At 38.4% G+C, this 16333-nt stretch overlaps 1 protein-coding gene across 1 annotated transcript in view; it reads left to right on the top strand.

The window, feature by feature from the left end:
• The first annotated feature begins 3877 nt into the window (after positions 1-3877).
• LOC130282672 (72 kDa type IV collagenase-like) overlaps positions 3878-16333 on the top strand; it is a 150676-nt gene continuing 138220 nt past the window's right edge. Inside the window, exon 1 of the mRNA XM_056531161.1 lies at positions 3878-3942. Within this exon, the coding sequence (XP_056387136.1) occupies positions 3906-3942 (37 nt within the window). The 5' untranslated portion in view covers positions 3878-3905. The remainder of the gene's footprint in view (positions 3943-16333) is intronic.

The raw sequence follows: 16333 nt of genomic DNA on the forward strand, positions 1-16333 counted from the left end.
TTTACCCCTTGTTACGGTCCCCGAGGGGTCTAGTTTCCAAAATGGTATGCCATGTGGGGATTTTTGCTGTTCTGGCACCATAGGGGCTTCCTAAAGGTGACATGCCCTATAAAAACCATTTGGCGCTCCTTCCCTTCTGAGCCCTCTACTGCGCCCGCCGAACAATTAACATAGACATATGAGGTATGTCCTTACTCGAGAAAAATTGGGTTTCAAATACAAGTAAAACTTTTCTCCTTTTTACCCCTTGCAAAAATTCAAAAATTGGGTCTACAAGAACATGCGAGTGTAAAAAATGAAGATTGTGAATTTTCTCCTTCACTTTGCTGCTATTCCTGTGAAACACCTAAAGGGTTAAAACGCTGACTGAATGTAATTTTGAATACTTTTGGGGGTGCAGTTTTTATAATGGGGTAATTTATGGGGTATTTCTAATATGAAGACCCTTCAAATCCACTTCAAACCTGAACTGGTCCCTGAAAAAAAGCAAGTTTCAAAATTTTGTGAAAAATTGGAAAATTGCTGCTGAACTTTGAAGCCCTCTGGTGTCTTCCAAAAGTAAAAACACGTCAATTTTATGATGCAAACATAAAGTAGACATATTGTATATGTGAATAAAAAAAAATATTTGGAATATCCATTTTCCTTACAAGCAGAGAGCTTCAAAGTGTGAAAAATGCAAAATTTTCAAATTTTTCATCAAATTTTGGGATTTTTCACCAAGAAAGGATGCAAGTTACCACAATATGTTACCACTATGTTAAAGTAGAATATGTCACGAAAAAATAATCTCGGAATCAGAATGATAACTAAAAGCATTCCAGAGTTATCAATGTTTAAGGTGAAAAAGAGCTCAGTCCTTAAGGGGTTAAGGAGCAGGCCAATTTTATTTTAGCATTTTTGTGTTTTCCTCCTCCCCTTCTAAAAATCGTAACCCTTTTATATTTTAATCCACAGACTAGTATGAGGGCTTGTTTTTTGTGTGACCAGTTGTCCTGTCACATACCGGCTGGACTGGTAGTGGATCCTCTGGACCTGAGAGGCGATGATGCGGGTTGTACCAGAGGACAGGTTTTAAGGGGTTACTGGTTTTCACCAGAGCCCCCCGCAAGGCGGGATGGTCTTGCTGCGGTGGTAACCACCAGGTCGTATCCTCCAGTAGCAACTCAACCTCTCAGGCAGCTGATATGGCGTGGTACACAGGGAGCAGGCAGGAGCGTAGTCGGACGTAGCAGAGGTCAGGGCAGGCGGCAAGGGTTCACAGGCGAGTAGGCGGCAGCAACGGGTTCGGCAACAGGCAAGGCAATACACACTATAGGAAAGCTTTCTCAGAGGCACTAGGGCACAAAGATCCGGCAAGAGCAGGAAGGGGCAGGAAGGGGCAGGTGCCTTTTATAGGGAAGGCAGGAGAAGGGAGGAACCAGCGCACAAATTACCGGTGCACTGGGCCTTTAAATTTACTGAAGGTGGGGCTGCGCGCGCCGGGAGGCAGAGAAGGACGGCGCAAGGAGCGGGGAGCCAAGTGAGTGGAGCTGGGACGCGGCGCGGGAACGGGATCCCGGGGCAAAAGGCCGAGGGGGCGAGCGTTCCGGTCCAGGGACGGGGACCGGAGCGCACGCTTCAACCCCCCCCCCTTAGGTCTCCCCCTCTTCTTGGCGCCCAGAAAAGAGAGAATGAGACTGCAGTCCAAGATATTCTCATCAGGCTCCCAAGACCTCTCCTCTGGGCCGCATCCCTCCCAATCCACCAGAAAAAATCTTTTCCCCAGAGAGATCTTGGTCGCCAAGATCTCCTTAACAGAAAAAATATCGGAGGTACCGGCAACAGGGGTGAGAGAAAAAAGCTTGGGAGAGAAACGGTTGAAGACAGCAGGTTTAAGAAGGGAGACATGGAAAGAGATATGGATTCGGAGGGAGGGAGGAAGATGGAGCTGGTAGGAGACCTGATTAATCCGACTCTTGATTTTGTAGGGTCCCAAGTAGCGAGGACCCAACTTGTAGCTAGGAACCTTGAATCGGATATATTTCGAGGAGAACCAAACCTTGTCACCTGGGCGGAATTCCGGAGGGGCTCTGCGTCTCTTGTCGGCTTGGACCTTTGTACGAGCAGATGCCCTAAGGAGAGCCGTTTGGGTATCATGCCAGATGGTGGAAAAGCCCTGCACTAGATTGTCAACAGCAGGTACAGAAGAAGGAGAGGAAGAATGCGGCAGAGGTGGAAGAGGATGTTGGCCAAAAACTACAAAAAAGGAGATTTGTTAGTCACGTACCTGCTGAACTGGTAGTGGATCCTTTGGACCTGAAAGGCGATGACGCGGGTTGTACCAGAGGACCGGTTCTAAGTGGTTACTGGTTTTCACCAGAGCCCGCCGCAAGGTGGGATGGTCTTGCTGCTTTAACATGTCCTTTGTAATGACATCACTCATTTTACCATAAAATGTATCGCACAACAAAAAAACTGCAATTTTTCTAATTTTGGAAGGTTTCGGTTTCACGCCATACAATTTACGGTAAAAATTACAGGGGTTATAGGGTCAATACAAAATGATACCCATGATTAACCAAATTAGTAAGTTTAAAATCCCTCTATTTTGACGACCTAAAACTTTTTCATTTTTCCATATAAGCGGCGGTATGAGGGCACATTTTTTGTACTGTACTTTTTATTGATACCACATTTGTGTATATAAAACTCTTGTAAATATTTTTATAAATTTTTTTAAATAAAATGTGCCAAAAAAGCAGCAATTTTGTATTTTTTTCTTTTAACGTTCACTCCGTTCTCCTTACGGGATCATTAACACATTTATGCATGGAGCGATGACAAAAACTTTATTAATTACATTTTTTTTTACTACACTTTTTGGGGGTAAATTGGGGAAAAAGGGACATTTTACATTTTTATTGGGGGGAGGGGATTTTTCAATTTTTTAAAACTTTTTTTTTTACAATTTATAGCAATCAGTTGATTGCTTTTACTGTTCCGTGCTATGCATAGGGCATAGCACTGATCAGTGTTATTGGCTATCTTCTGCTCTGGTCTGCTCAATCTCAAACCGAGCAGAAGAAGGCGGGAAGGCGGCGGAGGCAGGTGAGGGGACCTCCATCCGCCATGCTAGCTGATCTGATCCCCGCGGCCATGCTGCGGGTGATCAGATCAGCATAAAATGTAGCCATGCTGCCGCAGGTGCTGTGATCTGTATTGATCATGGCATCTGAGCGGGTTAATGGCAGACATCTGCACGATTACTATCAGCAGCCGGAACCTGCCGCACATGACCCAATCATCGCTCCAATGTCGAGAGTCATGTACAGGATGAAAATGTATGTCCTGGTGTGCTAAGTACCGCTACACCAGGACAAACATTTACGTCTGTGGTCATTAAGGGGTTAATACAGCTGCTTTTTCACAAAGTGCTGGACCATCGCTTACTTTCCAGAAATGGTGATTCTACACATTTCAATAAGAGACAAACATAGAAGCCTATGGGGCTGAGGTGAAAAGTCAAACTCATTCAACACAAGTTTAAGTCTGTATCTTTGTTTTGATTTTGCCCATTTTTGGGGCCATAACACACCTGCAAAAAGACCATTTTACAACTCAAATTAGGGAAAAATTTAACAGTTTTTTTTTTTACATTAGGTTTAGTTGTATGAATTTCATACATTAAGGCATTCATCAAGGCAGCCACTGGAATGCAAGAAACAACTGTTTATAGTGTTGTTATTTATAAAAACCTCAGTATCCTACTTGGGGTAATGTTAGTTCCTTCTGCTTGTCTGTGATAACAGAACTGAACATAACTATGGATGAGATTAGCTTGTGGATCGCAAGTGACATTTTTGGCCACTTCAGTCTACGACATATCTGTGTTCTCTTTGAGAAAGGCTCATCTTTTGTTTAACATGAAGCTTATATGGAGCACCTTGCTTGCATTGACCAGTAAGTTTTTTTGTCAAATGATTTATTGTTTTGATAGAATTGTGCATCAATGCTATGTTTAATAGAGGTTAATTTTATATGGGGATTTTTGGAACAAGGCCATTCACGTAAATGTTTATAAAAATGCCAAAAGCTACTCAGTAGGGACTTCAGTTCTAAATGGCACATGTTTCTTTTAGATCCATATCTATTAGGAACTTGTCATATTGTAGATGCTTTCCTGTGTGTGGGCACCATACTACAGAGCAAAACGAAATTAGTAGATTTATAAGTTTTGTGCTCTTATGCTAGGAGTGCAGTTCCATCTCTACCCTTCCTATTTCCTAAGCATGAGATATGGTGGCCAGTCTGGTTCATAAGAAGACAGAGCAGTCAAACATTTATTTATTCATTCAAATGAAGAGTATACAATTGAAATAAAAGTACAAAATAGGAAATCAGAAGTATGGTTTAGCCCACAGCAAATGTAATTTCTTTTCTTAAACGTTTTTCCCCTCATATGTTACGATTCATAATTTTTTCATCAATATAGTCTAATGTAGGCTAGTTTCTTGAAAGACATGTACTTTTTAATTGCATCATTTATTTTACCATCTAATGTATTTTAGAAAAAAACTGCACTTTTGTGGGAAATTTGAGTTCACCATTCTGTAAAAAGGACATGTTCCTTTACTTGGCAAGTCAGTTGTTTTGTTTTCCTGCATGGGAGGGTGTTAACTCCTTGAAGATCCCAAAATGTATACCTTACAGAATCAAACCATTGTTTTGTTTTTGCATTCTTGTAAATAAAAGTGTTTTTTTTTTGTTTGTTTTTTAAGTTTACAGTAATGTATCTATAGAAGACATGCTTATTATGGGATAAGTTGGAATTTCAGTTGATGACGTTTTGGGGTACCTGTATGTTTCATAGTTTATACGGTTGAAAAATTACAAGAGTCCATCATTGGAAAGAGGATAGAGTCCAGCACTGATCTTTGTGCAATAGAAAATGTTTTATTTCAAGCATAAAACCGATATCACAGAGAAAAGGAGACGTGTTTCAGTCGGATATACCTGCCTTAAAACCCTACTGTGTTGATCCCGAGGTAGGCAAAACCCCTCCTATGAGGCTGATGCCAATTGCCCTATACAGAGGAAATTTCCTTCAGATTCCAGTATGACAATCAGAATAAATCCTTGGATCAACATTCTTTCACATAAATCTTGTATCCATGGCTTATAATATTATCTTTCTAGAGATTTCCAGGCCCCCCTTGAACTTGAATATTGAGTAAAACATTATAACATCATGTGGCAGCAAGTACCGTAGTCAGACTCCTACTGAATGAGCAGTAAATCTGTGATGATGGTGACACCTTCCTTCCTCTAGATGTAGAGGATGCCCCCATGTCATGTTTACCGACCTAGGTATAATAAGATCCCTAGAAAGATCTCTGTACTGTCCCTTCATATAATTGTACATTGTGATCAGATTGCCCCTGAGACATCTTTTCTCCAAACTAAATAACCCCAAGCTTGATAACCTGAGTTGGTCCTGTTATCCTCCCATACCATTATATTCCTTTGTCACCCTCCTGCACCCTCTCCAGTTCAGCCATGTCCTTCTTATATACAGATACCCAAAATTAAACACAGTACTCCATATGTGGTTTGACTAATGATTTGTACAGAGGCAAATCCATGTTCCTGTCATGAGCCTCTATGCCTCTCTGTCTGGCACTCATCACTAAAGTAAAATTTACTGTCTTTTTATTTAGCACATTTTGTTTTCATGGCCCAAGTGTATAATCTTACATTGATCTACATTAACCCCTTAAGGACCAAGCCCATTTTGACCTTAAGGACCAGGCCAATTTTTTTTAAGCATTTTGTTTTTTTCCTCCTCACCTCCCAAAACCATAACTCTTTTATACTTCCATCCACAGATTCATATGTTTTTGGTTTTTTTGCTTGACCAATTGTGCTTTGTAATGAAACCTCTCATTTTACCATAAAATGTATGGCGAATCCCAAAAAGCATTTTTTTTTAGAGAGAAAATTTAAATGAAAACCACAAACTTGCAAATTTTGTAGGGTTTCGTTTTCCCACTGTACACTTTACGGAAAAAATGACATGTTTTCTTTATTCTGTGGGTCAATACGATTAAAAGATGCCCATCTTTACATACTTTTCTATTATTGTACTGCTTAAAAAAAATCTCAAACTTTTTAACCAAATTAGTATGTTTAAAATCCCTCTATTTTGAAGACCTATAACTTTCAAATTTTTCCGTATACGTGGCTGTATAAAAGCTTATTTTTTGCGCCGTGATCCTTCTTATCGATACCACATTTGCATAAATTAAACTTTTCAATCACTTTTAATAAAAAAAAATTTGGAATAAAATGTGACAAAAAATCAGCAATTTTGGTCTTTTTTATTTTTTTTATTTACGCCGTTCACCGTATGGAATCATTAACATTATATTTTGATAGTTCGGACATTTTCGGCCATAATATAAGTATGTTTATAAAAAAAAATTGGGGGGGGGATAAAATAGGAAAAAGGGACGATTTACATTTTTATTGGGGAGGGGATTTTTCTAATTTGTTAACTTATTTTTTTTTTAAATGTTTTACTTTTTTTTATAATTTTTTTTACACTTTTTATGTTCCCATAGGGGACTATTTAGAGCAATTATTTGATTGCTAATACTGTTCAGTGCTATGCATAAGCATAGCACTGGTCAGTGTTATCGGCGATCTTCTGCTCTGGTCTTTTCGATCTCAGACCCGAGCAGAAGACTCCAGGAGACGGACGGAGGCTGATGAGGGGATCTCCGTCTGCCATTTTAGATGATCAGATCCCCACGGCAGCACCAAGAGCGATCCGATCATACATTTAAACACGCGCATTCCCGCAGATGCCGTGATCTGTATGGATCACGGCATCTGAGGGGTTAATGGCAGACATCAGTGCGATCAATGATGTCCAATGATGTACCGCCTCACCAGGACATACATTTACGTCCATGGTCGTTAAGGGTTGAATTTAATTTGCCATGTTTTTGCCCAAGCCTCCAGTTTCCTCAGATTCCTCTGTACTATTATGTTATCTACCTCTGTGGAGATTTCCTTACCCAGTTTAGCGTCATCTGCAAATATTGAAATTCCCACCCTCTGATCCAGCACACAAGGATATACACACACTTGTGTTTTTTTTTTTTTCTTCTGCTGAAATATTTTATTTTGATCCCCACCCTCTGTTTCCTATCACTGAGACAGTTGCTAATCCATTTACATATACAGTGGGGCAAAAAAGTATTTAGTCAGCCACCAATTGTGTAAGTTCTCCCACTTAAAAAGATGAGAGAGGCATGTCATTTTCATCATAGGTATGCCTCAAATATGAGAGACATAATTAGAAAAGAAATCCATACAATCCATGTAAGGGAAAGAATGAATGGGGCCATGTATCGTGAGATTTTGAGTCAAAACCTCCTTCCATCAGCAAGGGCATTGAAGATGAAACATGGCTGGGTCTTTCAGCATTACAATGATCCCAAACACACTGCTCGGACAATGAAGGAGTGGCTTTGTAAGAAGCATTTCAAGGTCCTGGAGTGGCCTAGCCGTTCTCCAGATCTCAACCCCATAGAAAACCTTTGGAAATCCGTGTTGCCCAGCAACAGCCCCAAAACATCACTGCTCTAGAGGAGATCTGCAAGGAGGAATGGGCCAAAATACCAGCAACAGTGTGGTAAAACCTATTGAAGACTTATAGAAAACATTAGACCTCTGTCCTTGCCAACAAAGGGTATATATATAAGTATTGAGATCAACTTTTGTTATTGACCAAACACTTATTTTCCCCCCTAATTTGCAAATAAATTCTTTAAAAATCAGACAATGTGATTTTATGGTTTTTGTTTTCTCATTATGTCTCTCATAGTTTAGGTATACCTATGATGAAAATTACATGCCTCTCTCATCTTTTTAAGTTTGAGAACTTGCACAATTGGTGGCTGACTAAATACTTTTTTGCCCCACTGTACCCTCCCCTAATCCCAGCATCTTTTTATGTACTAACCTTTTGTGTAGCACAGTATCAAATATAAAAAGTCCAAATATACAACCCACATCTGTGGATTGGTCCTGGTCCAATCTATAAATGACCTCCTCATAGAAGCTGATCGGATAAGTATGACAGGATCAATCCTGCATAAACCAATGTTGGTGCTGTTATAGAAGAACAAATTAGCATCTCTCAGAAAACCCTTCTAAAATCTTACCTACAACAGATGTTAAATTTACAGATCTATAGTTTCCAGGATCCCATTTTGACCCCTTTTTTGAATATCATTACCAAATTTTCTAAGTGCAAAGAAATAATGTTCTGTCTAGCATGGTACTTAATTCCTGAAAAACTCTGGGATGGATACCATCTGGGCCCAGTGATTTGTGTTTCAGTGTTAAAGGGGTATTCCAGTGGAGACATTTTTCTTTTAAATCAACTGGTGCCAGAAAGTTAAACAGATTTGTAAATTAAATAAATAAATAAATGTACAAAATTTCCTGTGAATGGTAAAGATGACAGTCCTATAGATGGTGAAGTTGTATCCTGTAAAATAAATCCTAGGATTGTCCTGAAAAAATGTCCTGTGATATAATCATATGCTGTAACAATTATGACATACAGATCAGTTTGTATAATGGGTATTGAAGCTAGATCGCTGTTACCGGTTTCTCCACTCCACAACCAAATGGCCTGCAAATGAAAATATGATAGCTGGCACAATTGTGCCACTCACCGCATCGCTGATGGACAGATGGGCGATGGACAGATGTGCTCTAGCCGGGGCGGCGTGATGGTCGCAGGATGTGCAGCCGCTCTCACCGGCGAGCTGTCCCTTGGCGTCAGGTGTATTCTAGCCCGGGCTGAGTGTTGATCGCAAAGTGTACAGCCGCTCTCACCGGTGAGTTGTCTCTTGGCGTCTGACGTAGCAGGTCAGCTGATGGCAGGTCAGCTGACCTTGTGCGGGAGGCTAGTTGATACTGAATGACGTTAAATGTCAATAATGCGTGCAGACAGAAGTATTATTCCAATGGTGGAGGGCTCTGCACCAGTTCAGCAGATAGATTTGAATGCAAGACCATGTAGTAAGTGGATGATGGATGATAAGTAGAGTCTCTCCAGAGAGGAACTGTCCGATCAGTGCTTGTATAACCGCAACTGTAGTGTGAATTAGACAAATATGCAAGGCTCAATCACAGTCAACAAACGCGTTTTGGGGTTCAAAGCAGATTAGTAGTGCCCCTTCCTCAGTGGTATATGACCATATGCGGTCCCTACTCGTTTTTATAAGCCTCCAAACAATTAGGATTATATCTAAGACCAGGTAAGGAATGGTGGCATGAACTCTGACTATCGGGTGAAAGGAAAAATCCGACATGGATGATAAATCTAAGTGAGAGAATATGCCAACACAGGTTTCTATAGTATATCAAGAAAATGACCATTGATAATTTATATAGAACATTACATAATATATGTAGAATGTCACATTAATAATAATTTATATAGAATGATCAAAATCAAAAAGTCAATGAATGATACATAAAAATAAAAAGCAAAAACAAAAAATACAAGATAAAAAATACAAATTACAAAATAAAAATAAAGAAAAAATATAAAAAAAAGGATAAAAAATAAATGTGAATGTGAATATAAATAAAAATAGAAATACATGTAAAAATAAAAATAAAAAATAAGGATAGAAATAAAGATGAATAAACTAGAAAATGGACTGAAAATGATATATAGATAAAAAAATAAATAGTATTTAAAATGAATAAAAATAAAATTAAAATTAAAATAAAAAATGAAAAATAAAAAATAAAAAATGAATAATAAATAATAAAATAAAAAATAAAATATAAAAAGTAAAAAATAAGAATAAAAAATAAATAATAATAAATAAATATGAAAATGAATAAAAATAGATGTAAAAATAAATATTAAATTAAATATAAATAAATCAGAAAAATAAGAAAAATAAAAGTAAAAGTAGTAACCATAGAGAAAATCATTGGTAAGTGAACAGAAGACCAGGGTACAATACAGGAGACCAGGGGATGGCATATAGGATTATCTAGAACACCAAATGAGATATTACTAAAGAAAACCAAAAAGTTCTAGATTAGAATTAAGGCCTTTGGGTTCAAGACTTTCAAAATCGAAGATTTTTTGAGCTTCATACAAGTTAGATAACTCCCTCCCCTCCAATCCTTAGAAATAACTTGAATCCCAACAAAAATGAGTCCAGTAGGGTCTCTATTGTGAACTTGGGCGAAATGACATGATAGGGGATGTTTCATACAGCCTTTTCTAATGTTGTATACATGTTCAGAGATCCTGACTCTAAGGGGTCTCTTTGTTCTACCAATGTATTGTTTATTACAATTACATTGTAACATATAGAGGACACCCTTAGTAGTACAAGTGATCAAACTCGGTATTTGCCATTTGAAGCCATTGGTGGTAGATGTCACCTCCAATGTTTTTTTTGGGCCTCCTAATTGGAGGCAAATTGGGCATGTGCCACAACGGAAGAAACCTTTGGTAGTCAGCCACGAGGATGATTTTTGGGAAACCGTTTTTTTGACAGATGGAGCTATAGTGATACCTAAATTGGGAGCCTTAGTATAGACTATCTGCGGTCGGGGTGGCATCAAGTTCCCTATCAATTTGTCCTGTTGGGCCAGGTGCCAGTGTTTGAATATGATGTATTCTATTCTTTTGTAATCCCTATTGAACGGTAGAATGATCCTAGTAGATTGTTCTTTCATTTCTGAATTATCATCGACAGTAAAAAAGGATGCCCTATCTAGTTTATTGACTTCATCTAATGACCTATCTAACACATGTTGAGGATATTCTTTCTCTAAAAATTGTGAAGTCAAAAATTTGGCTTCCTCCTGAAAATCAACATCTGATGTACAATTACATTTTAGATGTCTGTACTGTCCTTTTGGAACATTGATTAGCCATCTGGGTAGATGGCAACTGTTAAATTTGATGTAACTGTTTTTCGCCGTGGGTTTTGTGTATGTTTTACAATGGAGTTTTGTGTTCACTGGGAAAATTTCTATATCCAAAAATTCTATATTAGTCTTACTATAGGTAGAAGTAAATTTCAAGTTACGGTCATTATTGTTAATACCGAGGATGAAGTTGTCCAACTCACACTGGGTACCCCTCCAAATTAAAATAATGTCATCTATGTAACGTTGCCATAGCACCAGGCCCACGCCGAGTATAGGGGTGATGGTAGAGTCCTCCCACGCCGCCATAAATAAATTGGCGTAACTCGGCGCAAACCTGGTGCCCATGGCAGTACCTGTTTGCTGCAAATAATAAGTGCCATCAAAATAAAAATAATTGTGAGTGAGTATAAATTCTATCGCGGATGTAATATATTGTATTTGTTCTGATGGAATATCTCCTTTCTCCAAGAATTTTTTGACTGACTCTATCCCTTGTTGGTGATCTATGATAATGTATAAAGAACTAACATCTAGTGTTGCTAGAATGTGATCAGGTGACCAAGTGAAGTGTTCAAGTAATTTGATAATCTGTGTAGTGTCCTTTAAATAATAATCAGTCTTCTGAACAAAAGGTTGCAAAAAACGGTCAACAAATTGTGAAAGATTTGATGTTAGGGAACCTATACCAGAAACAATCGGACGCCCAGGTGGATTAAAGAAATTTTTGTGAGTTTTAGGTAAACAATAGGTAAACGCTCAGGGGTACCCAATATGAATTTAGACTCATCCTCGGTAATAATTCCATTTTCCAAAGCAGTATGGCATAGGTTGTATAATTGTTTGCTGTATTTAGAGGTTGGGTCACTTATTAATTTTTTATATGTCTTTGCATCCTGTAACTGTCTTAAGCATTCTTGATTATAATCAGTCGTATTCAGGACAACCACGGCCCCACCCTTGTCCGCAGGGCGGATGGTTATGTTGGCCAAGGGCTGTAAATCCTGAATGGCTTTCTTTTCTCTCATACTAGTATTGTATGTTTTAGGTTTAACATATTTTAAAGATCTTAGGTCATTTTCAACTGATTTCTTAAAAGATGTTAAGTCAGGGCCCATTTCAGACTTAGGGTAGAACCACGATTTTAACTTGCAATTAGTTTGGATATACTTAGAAGTGTGTCTACTCTGTTCAGATGGATGTTTCATGAAATATTTTTTTAGGCACAAATTGCGTATAAATTTCTCAATGCCAATATACACATTAAACTTATTTAAGGGATGGTCAGGGGCAAATTTCAAACCCTTATTTAGGATGATTTCTTGTTCTGGTGTTAACTCATGTGAACTTAAATTAATAATAGTACTATGTGGATCCACTACTGGAGTTTCCCCATTTTCTGTGGTGGTTGTTCCCGATGTTCTATTTCTTGTCCTCCTTCGTAGCCTCTTTTTTTGGGGGTGGTCGGATTTGATGTAGATGGGTATTGGGTCTGTGTCTGTGGCCTTAATGGATATGTCATCTGTTGTGAACTCTGATTGTGACTGCTCGTGGATAGTGATTTGGTTTGATTGTGATGTGGATTCCATTGGTGATGTGCCAAGGTATGACGTGGTATCAAGGAGTTGTCCTGATAGTGATGAAAGTGGGGAGACCTGTGTCGGCCTGAACTCCACTGATTGGTCCGTGGGGAATGAGATGTTGACTGATAATAACGTGGATTTTGGTTGTGATTTTGATGCTGATTTGGAGAATTTCTGTAGTGAGAATGTGTTCGACTGTGTGAGTGATAAGGTGAATGTTCTCTCCTCTCGTGGTAGTACTTTTTCTGAGTATGATAAGGTGGAGCTCTGTGGGCCTGGCTCACCCCCAAAAAATCATTGGTTTCCATTAAAGGAGTATAACGGTTTTGTAATGGAATGGAGGTTGAAATAGATGAGGTTTCCTCTGATTGTTGTATATTAGTCTTGGCTGTTTGCCATAGAAATTTCTTAGTTTTTCTGTTCATTATTTCTGACTCCAATCTGTCTAACTTATTACAAATAATCTCCTGTTGGCTCTGAAATTCATTAGTTTTTTCACATTTGTCAACATCTTTTTTTATTTCGTCAATCTCCCTATCTGTCTCCTGTATTATCTCCTGTCTCCTCAGGATGATCAATCTCATAAGGTCTTTAGAGTGTTCGCTCAACGAATTTTCCCATTTTAGATTGAATTCAGTAGTCTCCAAGTCCCCTGCTGGGGTCCTGGTGAGCTGAAGTCCTTTAGGTATAATGTCCATGTCCAAGAGATGGGAAAGGCTTTTGACCTCCCATTGGTTACGTAATCTCCTGGATAGGACATTTTCTAATTTTCTATGTAACTGTATAATATTAACAGTAGTTGGGTTATTAGTCAGGTGTTCCTGGTCAAAGACATAAGTATCAATAGATTGTTTCTTTTTCTCTAAATGAGTCCAGACATCTGCCATTTTGTGGGAGCACTCCACAATGTGGGGATGTGAAGATATAGATATACAGATATGTGTAGCTCAACCACAAAAAATGAGCGAGGTTAACTAAAAGCTCTCCCCCACAGAGAGATATAAAAAAGTGATAGAAATGGGATATTAGTCCTCAGCTCAATATCAAAAAGATTAAATGGTGGATGTCTGGTATCAATAATAGAGAAAACAAAATTGGTATATAAAAATGGTATTTAATATGTATTAAATAGTGCGTTCCCGCAGGGCCCTACGGTGGCGCACAAATGGTTAAAAGATAATAAATATAAAAATGCAACAAGTTGTTACACTACAGAGCGAACATGTGTAGTACTAATAACACTCTTAATAACAAATGTATCTATTATGGCTACCAGCCGTATAATGATACACTGAATGATACTGTAACATATAATGTTACACTGATCAGAATGGTAGTAGATTCGGTGTGCACAAAAATAGAATAGGAACGTTCCTCCTGGAATGGAAATGGCTTGATATAAAAAAAAATAATAAATAAATAAATGTACAAAATTTCCTGTGAATGGTAAAGATGACAGTCCTATAGATGGTGAAGTTGTTTCCTGTAAAATAAATCCTAGGATTGTCCTGAAACAATGTCCTGTGATATAATCATATGCTGTAACAATTATGACATACAGATCAGTTTGTATAATGGGTATTGAAGCTAGATCGCTGTTACCGGTTTCTCCACTCCACAACCAAATGGCCTGCAAATGAAAATATGATAGCTGGCACAATTGTGCCACTCACCGCACAGCTGATGGACAGATGGGCGATGGACAGATACGCTCTAGCCGGGGCGGCGTGATGGTCGCAGGATGTGCAGCCATTTCCTTTCCAGGAGGAACGTTCCTATTCTATTTTTGTGCACACCGAATCTACTACCATTCTGATCAGTGTAACACTATATGTTACAGTATCATTCAGTGTATCATTATACGGCTGGTAGCCATAATAGATACATTTGTTATTAAGAGTGTTATTAGTACTACACATGTTCGCTCTGTAGTGTAACAACTTGTTGCATTTTTATATTTATTATCTTTTAACCATTTGTGCGCCACCATAGGGCCCTGCGGGAACGCACTATTTAATACATATTAAATACCATTTTTATATACCAATTTTGTTTTCTCTATTATTGATACCAGACATCCACCATTTAATCTTTTTGATATTGAGCTGAGGACTAATATCCCATTTCTATCACTTTTTTATATCTCTCTGTGGGGGAGAGCTTTTAGTTAATTTCGCTCATTTTTTGTGGTTGAGCTACACATATCTGTATATCCAGATTTGTAAATTATTTCTTTAAAAAAAATCTTAATCCGTTCAGTACTTATCAGCTGCTGTATGCTCCACAGGAAGTACTTTTTTAATTTATTTTTTGTCTGACCACAGTACTCTCTGCTGACACCTCTGTCCATTTCAGGAACTGTCCAGAGCAGGAAAAAAAGCACCATAGCAAACCTCTCCTACTCTGGACAGTTCCTGACATGGACAGAGGTGTCAGTAGAGAGCACTGTGGTCAGTCAGAAAAGAAATTAAAAAAGAAAACACTTCCTCTGGAGAATACAGCAGCTGATAAGTACTGGAAGGATTAAGATTTTTTAATTGGAGTAATTTACAAATCTAGTATACAAATTTAACCACACCTCAAGAATATCACCCTACTGGGTACACAATGAATAAGAAATGAGACAGATGGTTTCTGAAAAAATGCAAATTTTAATAAAAAGCAGAAATAACAATAAAAATAGTTAAAAAGATCAGAGCATTAATAATGGTAAACTGTCATTAGGCCCTAATGACAGATAGATGTTGAAGCAACTACCTAATCAATTCTAGGATAGTCCATAGATATTGGTCCGAATTGGACCGTTAGTCCAGCAAAAAATAACACAATAGATGTTTCAATGATGACACAATTGTTAAAGTGGCATTAGATGGATTCGCTCACAGTTTGTAAAGAATGAATGGAACAGTCTCACCCTGGCTGCTGGTTCCGCACTGCGGCGGGCCAATGGAAACAAGTGCTGTAATCTCTGCACTTGTTTCCATTGTTTCACTTCATTCATTACACTGCAGAGAGTTAGGACGGAAAGCCTGTGTGTGTTACATAGAAAAGCTTATTACAGCAGTGTTTCACCTCAGTCACATCAGCCTTCTGGTGGCCAGACAGCATTGCTTTTTTGTTCACTGAAAAGGATTTTTACTGTAGCCGTTATCCTCCCAGTCACTTTGTACAGAATTGTATTACAGAGAGGGGCAGAGAGCTGTGTGTTGCCTCATAGATTTCAACAAGCTGCCTCAAATTCATAAACCTTAGCAGAGGAAGCAGGTATAAATTTTCAGTGCAATTCTGTGTCTTTGTTCCACAACAAATCTGTAGGTTATACTAGTTTGTAGACGGTATAATACCCAGCAGTCCATTCCTAATAGTGTTTGACAGAGTGCAATTTTGGGTTTAGTACACAGCTTGTGTGTGCTGGAGCACTGTTGTGTACTGCTAGTGTTGTGCAAAAGTATGTTTTATTTAAGCGTACTGTAGCGCATTTTTCTGCCCTCATAAGTGCATACCACATACCCATATCTAAGTAGTGTACTATTTTGTACCTGTCAATCTGTCAAGGGCCTAGATACTGTGAAAGTCCAGGCAAAAGTACTCACCAGCTGGAGTTTTACTAAAATATGTTTTTTAAGCATACTGTAGTGCATTTTTCTGCCCTCGTAACAGCATACCACATAAGTACATCTAAGTAGTGTACTATTTTGTACCTGTTTATCTGTCAAGGGCCTACATACTGTGAAAGTCCAGGCAAAAGTAATCACCAGCTGGAGTTTTACTAAAATATGTTTTTT

Source organism: Hyla sarda, chromosome 7 (genome assembly GCF_029499605.1).
Source record: "Hyla sarda isolate aHylSar1 chromosome 7, aHylSar1.hap1, whole genome shotgun sequence".
Lineage (NCBI taxonomy): Eukaryota > Metazoa > Chordata > Amphibia > Anura > Hylidae > Hyla > Hyla sarda.